At 45.4% G+C, this 27,712-nt stretch overlaps 1 protein-coding gene across 1 annotated transcript; it reads left to right on the top strand.

Annotated features, from left to right (window-relative positions):
• Positions 1-11,755: 11,755 nt before the first annotated feature.
• LOC306937257 (uncharacterized protein) lies at positions 11,756-27,646 on the top strand (the record flags this gene model as incomplete). The annotated part of the gene is made up of 5 exons (XM_079520924.1): positions 11,756-11,835; positions 12,033-12,338; positions 15,525-15,646; positions 16,539-17,015; positions 23,799-27,646. The coding sequence occupies 5 exons, from the start codon at positions 11,756-11,758 to the stop codon at positions 23,960-23,962; spliced, it is 1,149 nt and encodes a 382-aa protein (XP_079377050.1). The 3' UTR covers positions 23,963-27,646.
• Positions 27,647-27,712: the final 66 nt, after the last annotated feature.

Raw genomic sequence — 27,712 nt, 5'->3', positions numbered from 1 at the left:
TCATTTGCATGTCACGCCCCTTCATTTGCATAAACCAATCCCGCAAAGTAGCCGAAACATGCCCTTCATTTGCATACCACTCCCCTTCATTTGCATACCACGCACCTTAATTTGCATACCACTCCCCCTCATTTGCATGCCACGCCCCTTCATTTGCATAAACCAATCCCACAAAGTAGCCGAAACATGCCCTTCATGTGCGTGGTATGCAAATGAAGGGGAGTGGCCCCTTCATTTGCATACCACGCACCTTCATTTGCATGCCACGCCCCTTCATTTGCATAAACCAATCCCCTTCATTTGCATGCCACGCCCCTTCATTTGCATGCCACGCCCCTTCATTTGCATACCACTCCCCTTCATTTGCATACCACGCACCTTCATTTGCATGCCACGCCCCTTCATTTGCATAAACCAATCCCCTTCATTTGCATGCCACGCCCCTTAATTTGCATACCACACACCTCATTTGCATACCACTCCCCTTCATTTGCATGCCACGCCCCTTCATTTGCATAAACCAATCCCGCAAAGTAGCAGAAACATGCCCTTCATTTGCATACCACTCCCCTTCATTTGCATACCACGCACCTTCATTTGCATGCCACGTCCCTTCATTTGCATAAACCAATCCCCTTCATTTGCATGTCACGCCCCTTAATTTGCATAAACCAATCCCGCAAAGTAGCCGAAACATGCCCTTCATTTGCATACCACTCCCCTTCATTTGCATACCACGCACCTTAATTTGCATAAGCAAATCCCACAAAGTAGCCGAAACATGCCCTTCATTTGCATACCACGCACCTTCATTTGCATGCCACGCTCCTTCATTTGCATAAACCACTCCCACAAAGTAGGCGGGGTGACACCCACTAATTTACATAAGCGACACCCACTAATTTGCATATACCACACCCACAAAGTAGCCGGAACCACGCCCTTCATTAGCATAAACTGCTCCCACAAAGTAAGTTAGCGAGAAAAGTCGCGAAATTCGACAGAACAAATCCGAGACCATTACCGCAACCGGGTCGCGGCCCCGATCGCAGCCGTATAGGGTTTGGGCCAAACGGACATACGGTCGTGACAGTAGCCCTGCACGAAAGCCTCGAAATTTGCGACTTTGACGCGAAAGTCGCAGAACAAATCCGAGACCATCACCGCGGCCGGGTCGCGGCCCCGATCGCAGCCGTATAGGTTTCGGGCCAAACGGACATACGGCCGCGGCGGTAGCCTTGAACGAACGCCTACAAATTGCCGACTTTGACGCGCGACAACGCGCCAACGATAAAACATCACGGTCCGACGTTCGGATATGTCGGAGAGCCAGCCGAGACGAACGGTTAGGTGTCTCGGACGTACGCCTCCGACAGTCGTACAAAACGTCCTTCACTTTGGCTCTGTGCATGCAGACACGTCATAGACCCATAGACTCTAACAGCGTCCTGGCTGAAAAAGTGAAACGAGACCGTGCCTCTTAGAAAGGTCGCCCGAGGACGTTCTATAGATCCATGCGTGCGTCTCCGGGAGCTCTATAACATATCCGAAAATCATCCCGGAAGGCCTCACCGTCGTGACGTTCCAGTGAAGCAAAGTTTGACGTTCACGCGCGCCTACGACGACGATCGTAAGTCTGTTCGGGATGGGCCGAACACCTCTGCGATCGCGGCGACGAGCCGATCTTCGTGATGGTCTGAGTTTTTTTTCTGCAACCTCGGGAACTTCAAATCTGACCCGAGGCCTAGCATTGCAGTGTAGTTCCCTTTATCGGACGCTTGTAAGAGTCCCACAAAATCGAGACCAACGCCATTTTATTCGCCATGGCCTGAATATGGATATTCGGGGGTGTTACATATTTAAAAAAATATCTATCACTTATTTGTTAAGGCATTTGGCCCAAAGGTCACCGTGGCAGTCTTTCGGCTGACCTTTGACCTTTGCAAACGTCGTGGAAATTCGAGACCGGTTCCATTGGATTCGACATGTCCTGAATATGGATATTGGAGGTTCTTACATATTTTTAAAAATATATATCACCCCGTTTTTTTAAGAATTTGGCCCAAAGGGTCACCGTTGCAGTCTTTTTGCTGACCATTGACCTTTGCAAACGTCCTGGAAAGTCGAGACCGGCCCCATTGAATTTGGGACGCTCTAAATATGAATAAAATGTCTCGTTTGCGAAGAATAGGGTTAGGGAACATATTTTAAAGGTGTGTTTTGTCTGTTTTCACTTCTGTGGAGAGAGGGGAGAGAGGAGGCAGTCTTTTTGCTGACCATTGACCTTTGCAAACGGCGTGGAGAGCCCAGACCGACGCCATTGGATTCTGCATTTTCTAAATATGAATAAAATGTCTAGTTTGTGAAGAATAACATTAATGAACATGTTGTGTTTTGTGTTTTGTCTGTTCATTCAAAAAGAGAGGAGAGGAGAGGAGGGGAGAGGCATATGGCTTCATGAAATGAAATGAAATGAAATCTATATTTACCCAGGGTATCTGGGCTAAGCTCAAGAACTTGTTTCCAGCCAGGATAGAACACATTTCATCGTAGTGGTTGATGCCTTGTTCAAGGGCATTTCAGCGGTGGTAATTTTAACGTGTCGGACGGCTGATTCGAACTGGGAACCTTCCGGTATCTAGACCGCGCCGCTATCCGTTCGGCCACCGCTGCCACATACATGTGGATGGGCTGTGGCGCTGTTCTGAATTCCACTGGCAGATAACGGTCTTTTCTTTGATTCGTTTCTCTGACTTCCTATGTAAGTGCTGCTATTAAAATGCTTACTTTAAAAAGACTAAAATAGCTAAAATACAACAATTCATGGTCATAAGTTCATAAAGCATAATTCATAATAATGTCATGATACAATAATAAATATGTGGTTCATAATTGATTTCATATGAGGTTAAAAATGTAAACATGATGTGATGATAACTTTCTGAGGCAGAACCAAGTTCCCTGTCTGTCAGTAGCAACACTGGACCATGATTGATTGACTGATTGATGCATGATTGCCTGGCATTGCACACAGGTGGTACAAACATTTCTCTCACTCATTCAGACTCTGGTCTGCACAAGGAAGCACACTCGCAGCAGAGTAGTGTGTTTGAACTGTTTAAAGTTATTAAACACGGTCAAAAGGACATTCAAAGGACTGTATGAAACTCAAGAAGCATCAAGAACCTCTTTACACAACAAGCGGCCAACGAGGTATTATTATTTGAGAGTTATCTTTGTTGTGTTGTATTGTGGTGTTTTGACGGACACGTTCACCTGCGCATCGCGCATTTCTACATGTTTTGTATTTCTTTGTTTGATCAATATTATGTATTGCGACGTAATTTGTTGATTGTTTATGTGTTTATTATTTTGTGTGACCATAGTTCTCACGGCATGGAACAGCAGAGGGATGAGAAGAATGCCCAATAAATGCCCGTTTATAAAGAACCGACCTGTGTCGTCAATGTTGTGAGAAGAGCTACATCCTACGTGTGTGTGTTTCGTGTCGTGCCAAGAGACGTCTGTGTGTGAGTTCAGATCCCGTGGAGAGGCTGAGGCTGCAGTGCCTGGCCCGAGGGTCGTCTGGCATCAATGGCCTGGGCAGGTGAGTGTGTGCGCGTGCGTGTGTGTGTGCGCGCGCGTGCCTCCCTCAGGCACAGCAGAGGCGTACATACAGACAGTTGGACTGTGAGGTGAGGTGACGTGGCAGCCCTCCTCCTCGCCATCACCCAGGAAGCCTTGGAGGTGTCGGCCGGTGTTGCTGGGCTCTATAACATATGAAAATCAGACCGGAAGGCCTTACCGTTGTGGCGTTCTACAGAAGCAAAGGTTTTAAATAGCAGACCTACAAGCTCGTAGCGCGCCACTCTGTGTAGTGGAACGTTCGCGCGCGCCATGTCGACTAGAAAGGTCGCCCGAGGACGTACTACAGTTCCACGCGTGCGTCTCTGGGAGCTCTATAACATATCCGATAATCAGACCGGAAGGCCTTACCGCTGTGGCGTTCTACAGAAGCAAAGGTTTTAAATAGCAGATCTACAAGCTCGTAGCGCGCCACTCGGTGTAGTGGAACGTTCGCGCGCGCCATGTCGACTAGAAAGGTCGCCCGAGGACGTACTACAGTTCCACGCGTGCGTCTCTGGGAGCTCTAAACATATCCGATAATCAGACCGGAAGGCCTTACCGTTGTGGCGTTCTACAGAAGCAAAGGTTTTAAATAGCAGATCTACAAGCTCGTAGCGCGCCACTCGGTGTAGTGGAACGTTCGCGCGCACCATGTCGACTAGAAAGGTCGCCCGAGGACGTACTACAGTTCCACGCGTGCGTCTCTGGGAGCTCTATAACATATCCGATAATCAGACCGGAAGGCCTTACCGTTGTGGCGTTCTACAGAAGCAAAGGTTTTAAATAGCAGATCTACAAGCTCGTAGCGCGCCACTCGGTGTAGTGGAACGTTCGTGCGCGCCATGTCGACTAGAAAGGTCGCCCGAGGACGTACTACAGTTCCACGCGTGCGTCTCTGGGAGCTCTATAACATATCCGATAATCAGACCGGAAGGCCTTACCGTTGTGGCGTTCTACAGAAGCAAAGGTTTTAAATAGCAGATCTACAAGCTCGTAGCGCGCCACTCGGTGTAGTGGAACGTTCGCGCGCACCATGTCGACTAGAAAGGTCGCCCGAGGACGTACTACAGTTCCACGCGTGCGTCTCTGCGAGCTCTATAACATATCCGATAATCAGACCGGAAGGCCTTACCGTTGTGGCGTTCTACAGAAGCAAAGGTTTTAAGTAGCAGATCTACAAGCTGTGTGTGAATGTGGGAAGTGGGGACGCTGGCGTCGACTGTTCGCCGCTTCACCTCCCAATGTATGAATGAATGAACCATTGTAAAGCGCTTTGAGCACTTGGAAAAGCGCTATAAAAATGCAATTCATTATAAATTCATTATTATATTATTTAGACCCGAGGACGATTCTACAAATGCCTTCTAAAACCTGAAGGTTTTCTGAAAAACCCCATGTTTCTATTTCAGTCGTTCTCAAACATTTTCATCAAGGACCCCCAGAATTATATGTATTTGGCCACGGACCCCAATCTGAAAATATGTTGTTCCAGGGACCCTCCCCCCCAGAAGCAAATATTTGAGTTAAAAACGTTCGCCCCCCGCCCCTGGCCTGGAGCGCAGACGGCCCGGCAGCCAGGACAGCTTTGGGGACGCTCACCCCACCACCCCCCGTAAAGACAGGTACCTGTCCCCCCGCCAAACCCCGCGCCTCAGCCTCAGCCTGCCCGCCCCGCTCCACCACCAGCCACCAGCTCATAGCGCGCCACTCGGTGGCGCGCTATGAGCTTGTAGATCTGCTATTTTTCAATAGCTAAAGCATAACATAATGCTAACACCAAAAGGGGTTCCCGCCCAAAATAAATTAAGGCAACCGGCCGGTTCCACGCGCTGCACAAGGTGCCCTTTTTTAACTTGAGCACCTGCCCCTCTAAATGTCTGTGCACGCCACTGACGTACTGTTAGCGTGAAAAACGCAATAATCGCATTGCGGAGATTTTTCATTTATCGTGACATTGTCCTACAGTTTGATCAGTTCACATTCGCCAAAATGCATATCTGGTACCACTTAAAAACCTCCATAGCATCTAGTCTAAATGCATATCTGGTACCACTTAAAACCCTCCATAGCATCTAGTCTAAATGCATATCTGGTACCACTTAAAACCCTCCATAGCATCTAGTCTAAATGCATATCTGGTACCACTTAAAACCCTCCATAGCATCTAGTCTAAATGCATATCTGGTACCACTTAAAACCCTCCATAGCGCACTTGATACGCTAGCAAACAAAAGTGCCATTTAAAGAGTTTTAACCATACTTTGATTATCGCGATTACATTTTCATATCATTCCATAGAACCTTTAGGTTTCATCGGTTTCATTGGTTCAATAACACAATTTCACTTCATTTATTATTATTTTTTTAAACATCAAAAGAAAATAGCAGATCTACAATGCCGCCACGTGTCGCATCACGGTGTGTTGTGAGCTTGTAGATCGGCTATTTCATAGGACATTAATTTACTGGGAGAAAAATAAAACATAAAAAAGTTGAAATGTGGAGATATGAGGTTTCTGCCCGACAGTGACGACCGACAGGGTGTGTGTGTGTGTTCGGTATTTTATGTTCTGTTTTACACTACAGCCGTCAGTGGTTCTCAACCTTTTGGGTGGCGTGCGACCCCCCCAAAAATGGACTTGACCAAGTCTTGCAACCCCCCTTCATAACATACACACTAAATCATAGGCTAAATTAATTAGCAGAAACCAAACTATATTTACCCAGCAAGCCAAATTACGTTATGATGACGTCCTCTGGTGACGTTCAGGACTAGGCCAGATCACAGCCGTCTTCAGCAGTTTAAATAATATAGCTTATTCTGGGCTAGATCTAACTAGTTATGATATGACTTAAGTTGATCTGGCCAATATCGGACTCTCTCTGATTCATCCAGGGACGTCTGTCTTAGTGGGCAGAATTTATGTACATTGAAATCGGGTGATATTCTGGGCCAGATCTGACTAGTCTCGGACGGTTTGACACAGTGGCGTGCACAGACATTTAGAGGGGCAGGTGCTCAAGTGGAAAAAAATGGCACTTTGTGCAGCGCGTGGAACCGGCCGGTTGCCTTAATAGTGTGAGATTTATAGATTGTGGGGCCTAAATAATATATTAGAAGCTTTTTATCAAGAATTGATCAATGTTACCATGGTCCACATACTGTACAGTGTGTTTTTTTCGAAAGGGCACATTGCCAAAAGGGCAGGGGGTGCTCTAGCACCCCCTAGTGTCTATCTGTGCACGCCACTGGTTTGACTTGATTTGGCCCCAATAGAGACGTCTCAAATTGGTCCAGGACCTGACCGTGCTTGCTGGGTACAGTTGTGGCTTTAATATAGGTACTACATCTGAGATGAAAATAGAAAACACATCTCTTCTGTGCATAGAAGAGCGCAGAGGGGCTGATCAATTTGACAACGGGAATGTGAATATTGCAAGAAACTGCCGCAGGTATTTGTGCCTTATTATTATTATTCTCCTCACTCACGGTGGAGGTGGAAGATACTGGTGGGGTGGCAGCCGCAACCAACTGGTCGAGAACCACTGTACACTGTTATCCTTGGTTAACGATGATCATAAGCTAATGTCGTTTTATCCCAATGAATGGTTGGCGATGAACCTGAACAGTGCATGTTCACTAATCTCTTCCATGCATTTCAGTTAAAGGGAAACCATTTTGAACCTCTTAGTAGGGCATTAAGCAACTAGTCGACTAGTAAATCCACTAATTGACGACTAGTTTTTTTCCCCGATTTTGTAGGCCTCAAGATTATAGTTATAGTCACCAATATACACCGTTTTTAAATGTACAAATATTTATTTCCCAAAAAAACCATAATATGTAGTTAAACAACTAGTCGACAAGCTAGTCAACTAGTAAAAAGGACTAGAAGTGAATGCCCTACCTCTTAGTAGTGTTATTGGGATGATGGGATCGATCACTGTGTTTGATGTAGAGGGCTGTCCCAAATACAAATGTATTCACTAACACTAACCGTTTTTGCACATACAGTATGCAGGTTTCCACCCGGCAGAGACTCATGTCCTGTGCGGTCGTGTACAGTACAGGTAGCCTGGCTAAAAAGCCAGACTCAAATCACACTGTCATGTGGTATTTGAGTCTGGAGATGCTGTGTATGGATCTTGTTTCCTGGGGGGCGGGTTCAAACATTTTCGCAATTGACGCAATTGGTCAGAGCTGCTGTCAGTCAAAGGTCTCAAGCATTGAACGTCACTGTACCAAGCCCGCCCATATTGCATACCGTGTCCCGATTGGCCACACCAGTTCTCTGGTGTAGGAAATGGGAGTACAATTGAGCCTCTCCAGACCGTAATCCAATGGCTGATTCGGTCTGGCTTATTAGCCAGGCTACAAAATTAGGGCTGTGAATCTTTGGGTGTCCCACGATTCGATTCGATTCCGATTCTTGGGGTCACGATTCGATTCAACTCGATTCTCAATCCAGATTCAAAACGATTTTCTATTCAAAATGATTCTTGATTCAATGCATAGGATTTCATCACAATCTACTCCAGTCTTGAAGTGACTACAGTAACCAGAAAAAGAAAAAGAAAAAAAAAAAAGGAAAGGAAAGGAAATTATTAATCGATTTTGAATCGTTCATAACGGAATCGCGATTCTAATTCACCCCTACTCAAAATGCAAAAAAACTGCGACATACTAGCGTCATGTCCAGGGGGTGTACTTGTACATCAAGCTGCCTCACGCTACAGAAACAGGAGATAGGTTCCTGCCCCTATGGGCCTCATGGCTCGGCAAGGCTACTTACTTACTCAAAATGCAATATCCTCTGCCCCCAAACAGGCTTTCTGTATTGGCTCAGCAGAGTACATTTCGGTCGCGCGTGTATCGTAAAGGGATCCGGGTTCGAATGCCGTGTTGACATAACAGTTACGGATTGTAACAGAATGCATACATTTAGACAAAAAATCACACCCGTGTGAAGTGAGGGCCGCTCTTGTCGTCATACCGTCATTCATGATCACATTCCAGCCAATTTGCGTCTTCACATTATGATACTTATTATTATTTAGTGGCCAATTCGACCAAAGAAAGAAAGAAAACAAAGAATAATATACAGCAATAAAACACTACAGCAGTGAATGGATCATTGCATCATAGATCTCTTAATTTAATTTAATAACTTTGGGAAAACATCAAGGTTGAGAGGACAGCGCAGTTTTAAACAATTGACCGTTGTTTTGGGGCAACTTTTGGAACATCCTAGAAAACCAATGTGCACAGCAATGTCTCGGCTGATGTTTCTGACTGTGGATGACTTGTACCTTCTGTGTAACAATGATGGCCTTTTTCCTCACTGATGTGTTCCATTAAAGCATAGGTTTGTGTCTGTAGGCTGCTTCCTGTATGGTTTCTGTGGGTTTTCCTCCGTTTCACTTTTAGTTGGTGTCGTGGTGGCGTGCGTCTGTGTCGTGCTCTTCAAAACGACGTAGAGTCTCAACACGATGACTGTGAAGCCCCAATTCAGACTTCGTCGCACGACGGGGTCTCACGTCGAAAATAAGCCGACCTTACAAGCTCACGACTATCAGACCTAGACTTTTTGTGAGCGTCTAGGTCTGATATGTTTGGCACGCGACACTTCCGTGCGACAGAGCATAAAGTATAGGGCTTCCCAGTCATGGATTTACTTCCTGCTTTTGTGCACTCATCTCCAGAGTTTGATGTAAAATAAGGTGCATGATTTTGCACTTTTTTTTTTCCACCTCAGGTTAAAAACGGGGTAAAAACACGACAGGCCGCATCACACTGACCATATTAGAACACAGTGATGTAAGCAAACAAATTGATAATGGGTGTGTTCGATTTTAGGTGTGTCAATACCAGTCGACCCCCATGTAATGGCATTTATATCTCTGTGACCCCAATTTATATTGTCAATTCAATGTCAATTCAACTCATATACTCTCTGAGGTATGGACCCGTATGGGTCATTTGAGTCCTAGCTATTATTTAGCTGGGGACCCCCATGAACTCCCTCAAGGACCCCTGGGGGTCCCCGGACCCCACTTTGAGAACCACTGCTCTATAATGTCTATCATGCACAGTGGCGTGCACAGATAGACACTAGGGGGTGCTAGAGCACCCCCTGCCCTTTTGGCAATGTGCCCTTTTGAAAAAAAGAAAAAAAAAAGAAACTTTTTTTCTTTTCTTTTTTAGATTTTTCAAAAATAGCAGACCTACAAGTTCATAGCGCGCCACTCGGTGGCGCGCTATGAGCTTGTAGATCTGCTATTTTTCAATAGCTAAAGCATAACATAATGCTAACACCAAAAGGGGTTCCCGCCCAAAATAGATTAAGGCAACCGGCCGGTTCCACGCGCTGCACAAGGTGCCCTTTTTTAACTTGAGCACCTGCCCCTCTAAATGTCTGTGCACGCCACTGATCATGCATGCCCTTGGCTCTGGACATTATGACAATCTAACGCACCAATTATTAAATTGTTTGGTGCAGCTGTGTTGCTTGTACTAGTCTGCCATGTTTTTAATCAGTTGTAGTTTTTAACACTGCGCAAAAAACAAGGATTACGGGCAGATATACTACATGTAGAGGCCATGTAAATCCAGTAAATTTACGGGTGATTACGGTTGTTTACCAGCCTGTAATCAGCATTAATGCCCGTTTTTGCCTACTTTCACCCTGTGTAACACGCTACAGAATCAGCCTGGGGTTTCATCATGCTCTTGGGAAGATGTCCAGTCTGTCAGTGTGTGTCTGTCCGTCTCGCACTTGCTTTATACGGAGTTGTGCATCGTGTCACACGAGCGACTACGTATGAATCGGACCTTAAGGTCTAAGTATTTATGCTTTGAGCGTCAAGTGTCGAGCGACGTCACACTATACCCGTTTCTCTGCAGTTTTGAGCCCTCATAGTGTCTGCCACTCGCCGACGGCGTCTCAAATGTACAATTTTATTTTATTCTTTATATTGTGTTGTTTAGACTGATGCTATAGGTTCTTGGTTTACCTATGATCCTAGCAGTGGTGGAAAGTACTTTTACTTAAGTACTGTACTTAAGTACAATTTTGAGGTATTTGTACTTTACTTGAGTATTTCCAATTTCCAGTACTTGTACTTCTACTCCACTACATATCAGAGCCAAAACTTGTACTTTTACTTCACTACAATTATTTGAAAACTTTAGTTACTAGTTACTTTGGTGATTTTAAGTTTGATTAGAAAACGTACTCTTCAACCCTATACATTTCGGCCATTTGAAAATAGCCGATCTACAAGCTCACAATGGGTCACAACGAAGTAGTTCTAAATTGCAGTATTGGTACTTTTACTTAAAGGGATAGTTCAGATCTTTTGAACTTAAGTTGTATGAAATACTTGCCATTAATATAGTGGTTGCAACTGTATTAATTGATTGCCCGAGTCCTGTGGTGGGAGTTCTGCTCTGGTTTTGGTGAAATATCAAGTAGTTCCGGTCATTTTGTGGGGGGCACTGGGGGCCACGCAGTAAAAGTAAATTAATCCACAAAACTAACGTAATTTGTATTGTTGACCTATTTCTAAAATATTAGTGCAACTTCCGTTCTTTTTTTACCCCTCTATCACATGGAACTATGTTTTTTATGTCCATATCACTACGCCCAAAAAATAGTTCCATGTGATAGAGGGGTCAAAGTTGAACGAAAGTCGCGCTAATATTTTAGAAATAGGTCAACAATACAAATTACGTTAGTTTTGTGGATTCATTTACTTTTACTGCGTGGCCCCCAGTGTCCCCCACAAAATGACCGGAACTACTTAATATTGACCAAAACCAGAGCAGAACTCCCACCATGGGACTCGGGCAATCAATGAATACAGTTGCAACCACTATATTAATGGCAAATATTTCATACAACTTAAGTTAAAAAAAATCTGAACTATCCCTTTAAGTAAAACAATTGAGTACTTTTTCCACCACTGGATCCTAGAGGCACTACACCATCTCTCTGCATTAGATATACGTATTTACCTTGTTTACGTTGCTCTGGATATAGAGCGTCTACTAAATGCCTCAATCGTTCGATTTGATTGATTATGTAAACAAAGAAGTACGCTAAATGTAGTCTTGTACATCGTGGTAATGGAGCTTATGGAAGTATCAGGGTACGCTACACGTTACGAAGAAGACACCGGGCCTGCGACCATAAATATTTTCCAGAGGTAACGCGAACACACTTTTGTCACTTTGACGGCACTATTGTCGCTGTGACGCGTCGTTCGCTCAAAGCATAAAGTTGACCTCACACATCGTTCCCTCCCCTCTCCCCCCCCCCCCCCCCCTCTCACTCTCTCTCTTGGTGTGTGTCTCTTAACTCTCTTCCACCTCCACCTCCCCTCCCCTCCCCTCCCCTCCCCAGCATCGTTAACAAACCTCCAGATCCCGCCCCGCGTAGAACCGGCGGCACTGTTATTAGAAAGCAGCCTCAGCAGCTTCACTCGCCCACCTTCCAGTCTGTGGAAGCCGCCCCCCCGGTTGACCCTCAGCCTCCTCAGCCCCATGAGCCTCTGTCCCTGCAGGCCAGGGAGGTTGAGCAGCCTGGCCTGGGTGGTGGTGGTGGAGGTGGAGGTGGTGGGCAGGGTGGTGGTGGTGGTGATGGTGCGGTCCAAGTAGCAACAGTGCCGCTTCCTCAGCCTCTAAACCATCTCATCTCAGACGAGGCCAGGTAAGACAGGAAGTGGAGGTGGTGTGGGTGTTGGTGTGACACCCTATCTCCCTCCTGCCCGCCCGTCCGTCCGTCCGTCCGTCCAACCATCCGCCCGCCCGCCGGCCGCAGCTCACCCGCAGACAAACCCTTTGCGCAGTGTTCATTTTGATTTAACTTGATTTAACTTTGATTTATTTGTCTTGGTTGTTTTGCTGTGTGTCTGCTGCGCAGGCAAACGTTGACGTTTTCTGTTTTCCCCGACAGCTATTGAAATGATGAAAGAAGAATTCAATCTTAAATCTTGTAATTTGCTTGGTTCAGCTTCATGCAAAATGCTAAATTCATCTCTAAAATTGCTTCCGGAGGGAGTTGATTGTTTTAGAGCAGTGGTTCTCAGAGTTCTACTTCCGTCCGGGGACCCCCAGGGGACCTTGAGATGGGTTCCATGGGGACCCCCAGGGGACCTTGAGGTGGGTTCCATGGGGACCCCCAGGGGACCTTGAGGTGGGTTCCAGGGGGACCCCCAGGGGACCTTGAGGTGGGTTCCATGGGGACCCCCAGGGGACCTTGAGGTGGGTTCCATGGGGACCCCCAGGGGACCTTGAGGTGGGTTCCAGGGGGACCCCCAGGGGACCTTGAGGTGGGTTCCATGGGGACCCCCAGGGGACCTTGAGGTGGGTTCCAGGGGGTCCCCAACAAAAAATGTACAACACAATTCTTGTCCTTATCCCTGGGCACAAAATTCTCTCAAAGCCTAATAAATACATTTTGGTTTGGATGAAAATGTTAAGAGAACCACTGATTTACTGGAAGCTTCTTATCCTCGCCCTCCATCATGTAGGCCTGTCTGTCTGTCTGTCTGTCTGTCTGTCTGTCTGTCTGTCTGTCTGTCTGTCTGTCATGTGGTCTGGAAGCCTTTCCCGTTGCGGCCGCATGCGTCTCACCTCGCACGCGGCACGCATCGGCGAACCGTTTTTTTATTATCAACCTCCTGAAAGAGACTCCTCAATTTCTGCAGCCTCTCGTTCACGTCTGAATCATATCAAATCAAAAACGTAACAATGTGTTTATGTGTTTGTGATGAGCATTGTGTGCAACGTCATCATCATAACCCATTCTGGACGGGAACCCCTTTTGGTGTTTTAACTAAGCATTATGTTATACTTTAGCTATTGAAAAATAGCAGATCTACAAGCTCATAGCGCGCCACCGAGTGGCGCGCTACGAGCTTGTAGGTCTGCTATTTTTTTTTTATCGTAAAAATGCGGCACAAATCTTTGAATATATATTCTTTCAGAGCGAACGTTTTTTTTTTTTTTTTGACGTCGGGCCTAAATGGGATAAATAAGCGGTGCTCCATGAAACGCCATGAAGAGTTGGATGTTCTGCATAATAATAATAATACATTTTATTTATAAGGCGCCTTTCAGGGCACTCAAGGTCGCCGTACAACAGGTTAAAACAGTTTATACAAACATATTTAAAAGCAAAACATAACTACGGTTCAGCCTGCAGCAGAGGTCAGCCATATGCCTGCCTGAACATGTGAACATGAGTCCTCCCTCGCTGTGTCTGCCCTGACACATTGACTGCTAATTGGATTATTATTATATTGCAACTATTGATTCTATTGTATTATTTGATTGTTCTTTTTTTGAATAGGCAAGTAATTGAGTAGCACTTTTTGCTGTTTTGTTTAAAGGACCACTTCACCACTTTTCAACTTCTCTTCCTATAATTGGTCCTAACTAATGTTCATGATAAAATACCACCATTTTTTCCTGTGTCTCATAGGAAGGCTGTGGGCAGTTCAGAAACCCGTCCACCAGTGACATCATCGATGGTGAATCCAAGCTAATAGAAACGGCAGGCTTTCTTTTCCTGAAAAGTTGCAATGCAAAAGTTGAAGCCATCGTTCTCACGATAATAAAAATCTAAATATATTTTAAAACAAATCTTGTTGCCTAATGATGATGTCACTGGTGGACGGGTTTCTGAACTGCCCACAGCCTTCCTATGAGACACAGGAAAAAATTGTGGTGTCACTGGTGTCACTGGTGGACGGGTGTCCGAACTGCCCAAAGCCCTCCTATGAGACACAGACTGAGTAGGAAAAAATGGTGGTGTTTTATCATGAACATTAGTGAGGACCAATTATATGAAGAGATGTTGAAAAGTGGTGAAGTGGTCCTTTAATTTGATTAAATCTTCAATCAACAAATCTGCGTGACAAATTCTATATAGACTTTTTAATCAACTACTTAAGCCATATTTTATAAGTTGAATAAAAACAATTAAAAAAAGAGAAAATTGTGTGTTGTCAGATTGTATAGAATATTTTAATTTTTGGGGAATATTTGAAAATGTTCCAAATTGATTATTCTTTCGTAATTGATTGAATCGGTTAGTTCAGTGGAGTCTCAACCTGTTCTGGATCAGGGCCCACTTCGTGGAAGCCTTTGTGGCCGGGCCCACCCATCACACCACTTAACAGGTCAGATGGGTGGGTTAACAGGTCAGATGGGTGGGCCCACCCAGGCCCACCCACCCATCACGCCACTTAACAGGTCAGATGGGTGGGCCGCATGCAATTTTCAGAGCTAATAATCAGTCCGATAGATGGTGTTCCTCCTTGGATCAATGGAACTAACATAGTTTGCATTTATCAGTATCACTTTTTAACCCATTTAGGCCTGACCTCGAAATTTAACAAATGTCTTCTAAATCCTGATAGTTTTCTGAAATTCCTATGTTTCTATATCAGTGGTGCTCAATATTTCATGTCAAGGACCCCAACAATTTTATGTAATATGCCCGCCGACCCCCCCCCCCCCCCCCCCCCCCCCCCCGAAGCAAAGCTTTGAGTTAAAAACGTTTGCTGTGACAGAATATATAAGATTTGCGCCACATTTTCTCGATTTTTCAAAAATAGCAGAGTGCCGCGCTATGAGCTTGTAGATCTGCTATTTGTCAATAGCTAAAGTATAACATAATGCTTAAAACACCAAACAGGGTTCCCGCCCAGAATGGATTAATTCAAATCTTTGTCTTCTGGCAACTATTTGGGAGGCCCACTTGCAATACCCTCGCCGTCCACCAGTGGGGCCCCTGGTACCACAGGTTGAGAACCACTATGTAGTATAGTTCACTGTACCTCTCGCCCCGCACCGTTATAATCTTGACCTTGTGTGTGTTTTTCCGCAGCCCGGCCCGTGAGCTCACCTCCACCCCACCTCCCCAGAGGAACGGGTCGGTCTACCTGACAGCGGGGACCCCCCACTCTCAGGGGGGCTCCCGGGGGCCCAGTCCACACCTGATGCGCAGAGGTGAGTGAGTGAGGGGTTCCCTCTGATCTTTATATCGACGATCGGAGGAGTCCATGGCTGAACTTCAACGTCATGGAAATTAGGGCCAGGATACGTTTGGTAGAGGTTTGGGTTGTGTAGTTACCTTTCCATGATGTAATTGCTCCATTGATTAGAAATTGATACTTTGAAATATGTCATTACCATATATATATATATATATATATATATATATATATATATTAGGGGTGTAACGATATAGTAACTGAATCAAAAAATCGATTTTAATTTCAAGAATCGAAGTATATTGAAATGAAAACGGCAACATTGACTATGTATCGAATCGTTTTTCTATGCAAATAATCGATTGTATCAATACTATTATACTTTTGTGCGTGGTATTTAGCAATTTTGTGAAGAAAAAATAAAAAGGGGTTTAATCACTTAGTTTAAAATAATGTCAATGTATTTTAAATAGCTACTATCGATTTCAAATCCTTGAATCGTAACGGATCGTATCGCCATAATGAACCAATATCGTCCATGTATCGTATCGTCAACCATGTATCGTGATACGTATCGTATCGCTGTTAAAATCGTTCTACACACACATATACAATTTTTCCAGCCCGGGTTTATTTCCCATTTTGGGCGGGAACCCCTTTTGGTGTTTTAAACATTATTATGTTATAATGTAGCTATTGAAAAATAGCAGATCTACAAGCTCGTAGCGCGCCACCGAGTGGCGCGCTACGAGCTTGTAGGTCTGCTATTTTTGAAAAATCGTGAAAATATTTATTTCAGAAAACTGGAGGATTTAGAAGATTTTTTTTTAAAATTTTGAGGTCAGGCCTGAATGGGATAAATAGCTTTGAATATAATTTGACGGTTCCTCTCCTCTCTCTCTCTCCAGGCACTAAGAAACAGGCCCCGGCTCCTCCCAAACTGGCCAGTCCTTTCAGCAACAACCAGCAGCAGACCCCGACGAGCTCGCCCCACCCCGCCGCCGCGCCTCGGCGCCACCACGCCGGCAAAGACAGTCCGAGCCACGCCCCGTTCCACCCGCCCCCGCAGCCCCCGCCTCCAGCCCACCACCACCACCAGGGCGGCGAGCCTGAGTCGTCTCCGCGCAGCACCCCGAGCCCCACCCCTCCGGGCACGCCCCCTCCTCCGCAGCATCATCACGACGCGCCCCTTCTCCTCCCGCAGAACCCTTACCCCACCGGCGGGTCGCAGAGCCCTTACCCCACCGGCTCGCTGCCCCGCCCCGCTAGGCCCGCCCCCAAGCCCCGCCCCCGGCCCAACATGCCGCCGCCCCCTCAGCCACCGCCGGCCAATGACGACGACGACGACGGCGGTTTCCTGGGCTCCGCCTCCAAGATCATAACAGGTAACGGCGACGTAACGTCGATAGGTTTTTTTTATCCTCTCGTGTCGAGTTCTCGGTGAAATGAATCCTCGGTGTCGGTTTGTCTCATCGGCACAGATTCAGAGCTCCGCAGCAGAATCTGTCAGCGGATCCTGTTACAACGTGTAGAGTTTAGGAATGTTAGGAATGTGAACAGAGACGCGTGCGGCCGGAAGTGGAGCGCTAAAGGAGAGCGTGAGCGGCCCGAGATCCGCTCTCTAGAAGTGGAAGCGGGCGGTACAGTACGTACCACCAAAGGCTTTTTTTGGGGGGTACGTACTGTTTTTTCCCCCATAAACTGTGTACAAAACGTACGTTTGTTACACTCTCAGAGTTCAGGATTGAGTTTTCAAACGGAATTGTGTTGGTGTACATTGTTAGTGCTGTCAAAATGAGCTCAGAAATGACATTCACTCGCGCTAATTCTCGGTGTTTGAATGGTTGAATAAAAACCCATTTTGGGCGGGAACCCCTGTTGGTGTTTTAAGCATTATGTTATGCTTTAGCTGTTGAAAAATAGCAGATCTACAAGCTCATAGCGCGCCACCGAGTGGCGCGCTACGAGCTTGTAGATCTGCTATTTTTGAAAAATCGTAAAAATGCGGCACAAATCTTTGAATATATATTCTTTCAGAGTGAACTTTTTTTTTATTTCGACGTCAGGCCTATGATTAGAAAACACAGAGTAGCAGCCAGTGAGCCACACCTACTACTAATTTATGTCTTTACAATCAATTACCTGACAGCCCTAGTGAACGTGTGTGTGTTTATGTGCATGCATGTGTGCCGACGTATGACCGTGTGTGCATAAAATTGTTTTTTTTCCTTGAGGAAACTCGTCTTTGGCCCAACTCTTTGGTCGATTGACGTTTTTACTGACAGAAATGAACATGTTTTTTGTACATAATCTGTCAAAAAGGATAACCAGCTGGAGAGCTTCTTTCCGTTGTGGTCACAACGTACGCTGGAGCGTTTGTACAGTCACAATGAATGGAACGTTCGTTCATCACATCCAGATGGAGTGGAAATATTCTACAAGAAGACCATTAGAATTACAACTGGTGCAGTTTAGGCTTTTAGCAGACACACACTGTGTATCCAGAGACACTTAACACATGTGAGCTCAGAGTGGGCATGAGCTCTGTTCGGAGAACAAGGTCAAACAGTCACAGGGTGAGGTAGTGCTAGGGGGTGAGTGTGAAGAGGTGAGTGCTAGAGGGTGAGTGTGAAGGGGTGAGTGCTAGGGGGTGAGTCTGAAGAGGTGAGTGCTAGGGGGTGAGTGTGAAGAGGTGAGTGCTAGGGGGTGAGTGTGAAGAGGTGAGTGCTAGGGGGTGAGTCTGAAGAGGTGAATGCTAGGGGGTGAGTCTGAAGAGGTGAATGCTAGGGGGTGAGTCTGAAGAGGTGAGTGCTAGGGGGTGAGTCTGAAGAGGTGAGTGCAAGGGGGTGAGTGTGAAGAGGTGAGTGCTAGGGGGTGAGTGTGAAGAGGTGAGTGCTAGGGGGTGAGTCTGAAGAGGTGAATGCTAGGGGGTGAGTCTGAAGAGGTGAATGCTAGGGGGTGAGTCTGAAGAGGTGAATGCTAGGGGGTGAGTTTGAAGAGGTGAATGCTAGGGGTGAGTGCTAGGGGGTGAGTCTGAAGAGCTGAGTGCTAAGGGGTGAGTCTGAAGAGGTGAATGCTAGGGGGTGAGTGTGAAGAGGTGAGTGCTAGGGGGTGAGTGTGAAGAGGTGAGTGCTAGGGGGTGAGTCTGAAGAGGTGAATGCTAGGGGGTGAGTCTGAAGAGGTGAATGCTAGGGGGTGAGTGCTAGGGGGTGAGTCTGAAGAGCTGAGTGCTAAGGGGTGAGTCTGAAGAGGTGAGTGCTAGGGGGTGGGTTCTAGGGGTGAGTCTGAAGAGCTGAGTGCTAAGGGGTGAGTGTGAAGAGCTGAGTGCTAGGGGGTGAGTCTGAAGAGGTGAGTGCTAGGAGGGTGAGGTGCAGTCTGAAACATGTAGTCTTCAGACTACGGTGGATAAGCCATGGGCGTGAGCCTGCAGTCCCCTAATAATAATAATAATAATAATAATATTAATGGTCACTAACTTCTGCTTAACGTTGTTAGTCTGAACTGCGTAACGACTGAAAGCACTGCCTGTTGAATGATACCGTGAGCATCCGGTATCATGTGATTTCACCTCATCGTTCGTGAGTAATTCTTGGCTGTTTGTGGGTTTCACCGCCTCCCGTCCAGCTTGCCCTTGAATGTACAGTTGGGTGCCACCGATATTGTCCCTTATCATTTGACCCATTTAGGCCTGACCTCAACATTTAAAAAAATCCTTCTAAATCCTCCAGTTTTCTGAAATAAATATTTTCACGATTTTTCAAAAATAGCAGACCTACAAGCTCGTAGCGCGCCACTCGGTGGCGCGCTATGAGCTTGTAGATCTGCTATTTTTCAATAGCTAAATTATAACATAATGTTTAAAACACCAAAAGGGGTTCCCGCCCAAAATGGGTTAACTCTCCTTTTGCGCAGATCACGCAAACCTCAGCAAAAAGAAAAGGACAATATCGATGGCCTCCAACTGTAAATTGTGTGGTGTTGTTCTGAAAGCAATGCATGATGGGAACATTCTGTAAACGTTGCAGATGTGTGAGCTGCTCGGGCCTGCCTTTAAGATGAGCTTTTGAAAGGCAGGTGATGGTAAGAGGACCCTGGTTGGTTGGCTGAACGCGTTTAAACACCTCCGATTGGCCTGCATGTCTTGTTGTTGTTGTTGTTGTCGTCGTGCAGCAGTCTGTGTGTGTCTTTGCTGTCGAGCGGAAACCTCTTATCTCCTTATATGTTAAAGGAGGATTCAGTGATTTTACTTCATTCAAATATCACTTATTTTTTCTTTTTTTCTGGATAATCCTCCCTACTATAGAGTGTGCTGACCATATAAGGAGTTCCTCCCTGTCCCCAGTGAGCCCCTGGGGTCAAAAAACCCTAGTTTCAGTTTTGGTGGCGGGTGGCAAAGCCTTCATCCAATCAGGATGAGAGGGGCCTTCCTCCAATCATGATCGACTGGGGTGCACATGCTGTTGGCCTGTTGCACTTCCCCCCACTGTAGAGCGTGCATGTGCACATTTTGTTACCGGGCGGACTGGGTGGTTTTCCAAATCACCCAAATCACTGAATGCTCCTTTAACTTTTGCTTGTTTCCCCCCGTGAATTAACCAACGCCCTCCTTGATCATACTACAGCAGCATCACACAAAAGCAGTGTTGTTTTCGTCGACTAAAACTGAGACGGAGAATGTTCGTCGACTACCTTTTTTCACTGGCGAAAACTAAATGGAAACTAAAGGAAAACTAAGCTACGATGACTAAAACTATGACTAAATATACTGTCGATTTTGTCGACAAATAAAAACTAGACTAAATTGTTGGGAAGGGACTAGTGGACAAGAGATCCAGGATAAGTCATTGCTTGTAGATCGGCTATTTTCAGCAAGTATAAAATCAGCAAGTATAAAATCAGCCATTACGACGGCATCAAGGCCCAACAAAACACATTTTTGTCGACTAAAGGTGGCCTTACACTAGCCGATTTTCTGATAGCACCACACACTACAGGATAATCGGAGCGGGGCAGAGCAAATATCAAACATTCTTGATGTTGATCGGGCCGATCCCGATCGCGCTTTGAGCGGTCGGGCACCCCCCGAGCGTCAAAAATGCCCGATTACCGGCTAGTGCAAGGCCACCTTAAATCACCTGTAGATTTAGTTGACTAAAATCTTATGATATTTAGTCGACTAAAACTAGACTAACGCTAAAACATTCCGGGTGACTAAAATGTGACTCAAACTAAATGAAAGCCATTCAAGAGACTACGACTAAAACTAAAATAGAAATTTGCTGCCAAAAACAACGCTGCACAAAAGCATCCAAAGTAGCAGCTCCACAAGCTCAGTTCCAGCTTGTCGATTTGGTCGACTTTTGAATTTGAATCCTGGGAAGTAACAGTTTTAGGAGATATGGTTTCCACCTGACAGAGGGAGAGTGTGTGTGTGTGTGTGTGTGTGTGTGTGTGTGTGTGCGCGCACGCGTGCGTGTGCGTGTGCGTGTGTGTGTGTGTGTGTGTGTGTGTGTGTGTGTGTGTGTGTGTGTGTGTGTGTGTGTGTGTGTGTGTGTGTGTGTGTGTGTGTGTGTGTGTGTGTGTGTGTGTGTGTGTGTGTGTGTGTGTGTGTGTGCACGGGATCATGGAGGATGAAAGACAAATAACAGAAGAGAATGCGGCATGCTGTTATGTGTTGCTGTATGTCCATCCATGTACAATATACCAATACTGTACTCTATGTACGGTACTGCAGTATATTGCATTAGTAAACCCACTAATCCTTCTTGCTCTCCCAGCAGTTGCTAACATGTATGGCTGTCGTTATCGTAAAACCTACGCAGGCCATGTATTGTCCTACCAATATTTGTGGTTAATGATAATTAAAAAAAAGAAAAATTAGTGTGAATGAAAATTACATTTATGTTTGACAAAAAACAGAAATGTTCAAAGAAATCATGATGCGATGCTCCGTGAGCTTGTAGAACTGCTATTTGTGCTTCTAAATTGTCCGATTTTGTATTTACCCGAAATGCCCAAAATAGGGACACCAAGATGAAAATGGTTAAAGGATCACGAGCAACGACATGAGAATAATGATAAATGTAATCTGTAGACGTCATCCAGCTGTTTTTTTATGATTCTGATTGTGCAAAATAAGTGCAATTGCCATCAGGCCATTGATCGATTTATTTTTTCTCAAACATTTAGGGCTCCATTTTCGTCACCGCTAAACCCCTTATCCCTAAACTTCTTTGCCTTTTTTACCATTTTGAAAAACATTTATGAATAGTTCAACTAGCCAATCTACATTGACACATCGTGAGCTTGTAGACTGGCCATTTTAACTATTCAAAAATGTTTTGCAAAATAAAATACAAAGAAGTTTAGGGATAAGGGGTTTAGCGGTGACGAAAATGGAGCCCTTAGGCTAAAAGGATAGCACAAAAAAGTCCTGAGGACTTGTTTCCCTTGTGGTCCTATGCATTAAATTCATCAACAATTCAACCCCTGTGTAATAACTGTGACAGGCCTGCTGACATGCATGTGGTTGCTGAGGTCTGGGCATGGCTTTTGGCTGTTAACAGTTAACGCCTGCCTTTTTTTGCTTTACTAACTTGCCTAACCCAACTAACTAACAGACATTACATCTCCAACTGGACGCTGCAGTGCACATGTTCTAGTGCTCCCGGCGTGGGGGTACATCTAGAAAAAGCGATGAGTTGTGGCACCAAGGATTACGCTCTTAACACAGAAAGCAACTTTGCGCACTTAGAACATCGCTATACAAATTGTATGCGTGTGTTATTATTATTGAACCAACATATCTGAATTAGAATCCAAATGTGTTGTTCATTGTGACACTCTAAATTCAATGACCTACGACATGTATAGGAACTTGGAAGCAATCCTTAGTGTCTTACACACAGTGAGAAGACGTGTGTGTGTGTGTGTGTGTGTGTGTGTGTGTGTGTGTGTGTGTGTGTGTGTGTGTGTGTGTGTGTGTGTGTGTGTGTGTGTGTGTGTGTGTGTGTGTGTGTGTGTGTGTGTGTGTGTGTGTGTGTGTGTGTGTGTGTGTGTGTGTGTGTGTGTGTGTGTGTGTGTGTGTGTGTGTGTGTGTGTGTGTGTGTGTGTGTGTGTGTGTGTGTGTGTGTGTGTGTGTGTGTGTGTGTGTGTGTTCCTTAACCCATTTTGGCCTGAGATCAGATTCTAAAAATGTCTTCTACATCCCGATTTTTCAAAAAATAGCAGACCTACAAGCTCATAGCGCGCCACTCGGTGGCGCGCTATGAGCTTGTAGATCTGCTATTTTTCAATAGCTAAAGCATAACATAATGCTAACACCAAAAGGGGTTCCCGCCCAAAATGGGTTAAATCGAAAGGACTACTGTATGGTCGATGTTTGGCCCTGCCATTATGTAACTTCAAATATTTGCCGTCAACAGTTGGTGGACTGATTAGAAGTTGATATTCCATAAGCAAATGCAAACAAAAGTAAAATCATTTTCATTGTTTTATGAGGAGAATATTTTGGAATGTAAGTTTCTAATCAAAGGACTGACTGGAGGTATTAATGAGTTACATCATGACAAGGGACCGCAGTACACATGAGGGCCAATAGAGCGTCGCAGTCCCGCCCCCTACCAGGGCCCAGGAAATGATTCTCCGTTCATTTTCCTCATAGACAAGTATTTATTTAAAGACGTTTACGCCGCGGACAAAGCCAACTCGAGTCGTGACAAATCATGACAACAAACACAATCTTTTGGGCCGAACAAATAATTAGAAAGAAGAAAAAAAACGGCAGGTTACAACACTTTTTGTCTTCTTTGTAATTATTTGTTTGGTCCAAAATATTGTTTGTGTTGTCATGAGTTGTCACGACTCGATTTGGCTTTGTCCGCGGCGTAACCGTCTTTAAATAACTATTTTTGTCTATGTCTATGAGGAAAAATACATTGGGATTCATTTCCTGGGCCACGGTAGGGGGCGGGACTGCGACGCTCTATTGACAACCACAAAATTGGGCAGAAAACGGTTCGGAAAAGCAAAACCAAAGAGTCTGTGGTGGTGTTTGTGTTTTGGCCCGGTTCGTCTTTCTGGTGGCGTGTTGAGGACGCCGATTGCGCCGTTGACCTCTCTCTCTCTCTCTCTCTCTCTCTCTCCGATTGGCCTTTTTTTTTTTACAGACGGAGGGCTGTTCTTCACGAAGGGGATTGGACGAGCCTTCGTACCTGTGATTGCCGTGGACCAACAGGGGGAGAGCTCTGCTGGTCATGAGCCCGCCCCCGACTCCTCCCCAAACCCACCCGCGGAGGAGGCAGAGATCCAATCGGAGAACACTGTGCTGTGATGCTATAGACTGTCATCACATCCAACCCAATAACCCCCTCTTATTCACGTGGTCCACGGCACAACTTCGATTAACCCATTTTGGGCGGGAACCCCTTTTGGTGTTAGCATTATGCTATGCTTTAGCTATTGAAAAATAGCAGATCTACAAGCTCGTGGCACGCTACGAGCTTGTAGGTCTGCTATTTTTTTTGAAAAATCGAAGAACCACTGACATAGAAACGTAGCTTTTTCAGAAAACTGTCAGGATGTAGAAGACATTTTTTAGAATCTGGTCGCAGGTCAAAAATGGGTTAATGTTCAAAAAAACTCCAAAGAATATCAAGCTGGATTCCCAAAGAGACTCATGGAACACTCCACCTGGTCCTGGTCCACCTGGTCCTGGTCCTGGTCCACCTGGAACACTCCACCTGGTCCTGTTTGCTCTCCCAACACTGTGGCCGAGGCCTCGACATGAGCGGGACTTGGACCCCATGCCTTCCTTTTCTGTCCGTGTTTTATTATTTTTGTGCTTTCGGTTATCTCCAGAGCGCTTCTTATACTAAGAGCACAGCGAGTTGTTTATTGACGCCCGCAGCGTTAAAACCATATGAACCGTTGCTGGAACGATGCTGTCATTTGCATTTACTATTAGCACAAACGGCGTATAGCTGACATTACGGTAAACACGGAACTTCTTCTCATGGCCGTGGTATCGATTTCCAAGTCGGAGTCTTTTAAGAAATGACCGGGTTTTTCACCAAACGGCTAGGAGGGGTCAAACCAAAAAATGACGAGCGGCGCCTCGATTCTCTCCGAAACTATTTTCAGCTTGAAGCTCCCTATTATAGGGTGCTCTGCCAAAAGAAATAACAAAAAAAAATAACGCCGGACATCGAGAGCCCTGGAACACGACGACGATGATGCTTGGCAAAAGTCGGCACTGGGGAAAAGCAGCGCTATATCCTCCAATTATTATTCACCATAGAAATGCATGACGGGAATTAAACAGATCAAACGCTTTTCTGCGGTCGACCACCACTTTTTAGACCGCGTAAACCAAGTCGCGCTTTTACGTTGTGTGATGTACTTCACACGCTATACCTGGACAACGTCAGACGGGAACACAGAAATATAACTCAAGTTACACGTTTTTGCAGTGGTTTACCAGCTCTCTCTCTCTCTCTCTCTCTCTCTCTCTCTATCTGTCTGTCCCTCTCTCTCTCTCTCTCTCTCTCGCTCTCTCTGTCCCTCTCTCTCTCTGTCCCTCTCTCTCTCTCTCTCTCTCTCTCTCTCTCTCTGTCCCTCTCTCTCTCTGTCCCTCTCTCTCTCTGTCCCTCTCTCTCTCTCTCTCTCTCTCGCTCTCTCTGTCCCTCTCTCTCTCTGTCCCTCTCTCTCTCTCTCTCTCTCTCTCTCTCTCTCTCTGTCCCTCTCTCTCTCTGTCCCTCTCTCTCTCTCTCTCTCTCTCTATCTGTCTGTCCCTCTCTCTCTCTCTCTCTGTCCCTCTCTCTCTCTGTCCCCCTCTCTCTCTCTCTCTCTCTCTCTCTCGCTCTCTCTGTCCCTCTCTCTCTCTGTCCCTCTCTCTCTCTCTCTCTCTCTCTCTCTGTCCCTCTCTCTCTCTGTCCCTCTCTCTCTCTCTCTCTCTCTCTGAAACACACACACACACACGCACACACACACACACACACACAGCGAATTAAACTACATCGTACAGTATCAAAATTAATCATGTTCGCTACACTACTTCACTCAAGAGAGAGAGAGAAAGAGAGGGAGCACCGGTGAAACTCCCCAAGATGCTGTCATGATCTCCGGTTCGTTTCCGTCTCGCTCGAATATAGCCTATACGCTATATGAACGCTTCGTGGGAATCGGGATATCGTAGCAGAATTCATCGTGCACGTGCTCTGGAACTTGTCTTGTCTGTATTTATCTTTGATCCGAACGCTTAGTCCGTTTTTTTAACGTGGCCTTAATTATGTGTCGTCGCTCAGCCCCAAGAAGTGCTTTTTTTTTATAATTGCTATAATAATGCTGATCTTTATACTCATTGTGTATCTCTGTTATGATCAAAAGGACCAAAGAAGAAAAAAAAAACGAGTTAAATTGAAACGAGTTCAGCCATGAGCTGAGTTACTGTAATGACCAAATATTTTGGCAACAGGTGCAATACAACAAAATGCATTAATTTGTACTAAAGTTCCTTCTACACACTCCCAGCGCATGATGCGATGTGTTCTTTCAACAAGCCTTACCTCGCGCCCCATTTATACCTTAGAGTTATGGCGCTTGCCGAAAATAGCCGATCGACAAGCTCACATAGCATCACATCCGCACCTCGTCGTGAGCTTGTAGATCGGCTGTTTTTTGGTGTGCGTGACATCATCATTTGACATCATCACATGACATCGTCATATGACGGAACATGTATCAGGAATTGTGTTTTTTTTTACCTGCATTTAATTCATTATTGCAATCGACGTGATTTATCGACTAATAATCGCTCTGGTGCTGAGAGAAACGGCCTCTATTTACACCTTAACCCATTCTGGGCGGGAACCCCTTTTGGTGTTTTAAGCATTATGTTATAATTTAGCTATTGAAAAATAGAAGATCTACAAGCTCATAGCGCGCCACCGAGTGGCGCGCTACGAGCTTGTAGGTCTGCTATTTTTGAAAAATCTTGAAAATGTGGCACAAATTTGAATATATATTCTTTCAGAGCGAACGTTTTTAACTCAAATCTTTGCTTCTGGGGGAGTCCCTGGAACAACATATTTTCAGATAGGGGTCGGCGGCCAAATACAGGAAAAAGGTTGAGCACCACTGACATGGAAACACAGGTTTTTTCAGAAAACTGTCATGATTTACATTTTTTAAATGTCGACGTCGGGCCTAAATGGGTTAAGGGCCCGGGGCGGAGATCTCCGTCCGGGTACTTAGTACGGTCTGATGCCCCTGACGGAGATTGATTAACAAGGCGGAGATTAATGATATCAAAACCGGTCGCATCGCTCCACAGCCTATAGGAGCGCTTGTTGCGCAATCCTCGATGTTGCGCAACAGTGAGACGTCATCGGAAATGTTCCCCCCCTGTTTAGCCGACGACAACGGAAATCTTAAAACTTGCGATCTAAATCATCCCGTCTAAAGATTATGTGTTAGACGCTGTCCAGTCGCTAGCCACGTTAGATTTAATCTCGCCTCCCGTTGTTGTCGATCGCATCGAGAGTGTTTTGGCTACACTTAGCTGCTACAGCCACATCCGGGACAACATCCGGTCCGTCGGTAAAAGTGCTCCGGGGGGCGCTATAAACGCTGGGCACATTTTATTAATGGATGAAATAACCCCGGGCCCTTAAGGTGTGTTTAACAGAAGGGATTTATTTTGTTTTGTTTTTAAACAAATCATTTTGTGATGGAAGACAAAAATAATAATGTAATACAGTGCTTTTTTGCAGACGGCTCATGCTCAGGCTCGATTCTAACATGTTTTATTATTGTTTTCGTTCAGCAGATGACAATCTTTACTTATCACTTTGATTGACGGGCACAGACCCAGTTCAAACCTCTCCGAGGACAGAGACTCTCTATGATCACATTCGTACCTTGTTTGCTCATAATTATAAAGATAAGAACGTGGGTTTGGTTTTTGCTGGGTATTATTGTTTCTTGATTATAATTAAACAGAAATTATTATAACTTGTTTATTGAAGGTGATGTTTTATTATGTCGGTATCTTTGTGGCCTTTGTTCACATTCATGGTGGTTC

This window comes from Electrona antarctica, assembly GCF_951216825.1.
Source record: "Electrona antarctica genome assembly, chromosome: 14".
Lineage (NCBI taxonomy): Eukaryota > Metazoa > Chordata > Actinopteri > Myctophiformes > Myctophidae > Electrona > Electrona antarctica.
The sequence above is the reverse complement of the archived record's forward strand: the minus strand, read 5'-3'. Positions and strand labels throughout refer to the sequence as shown.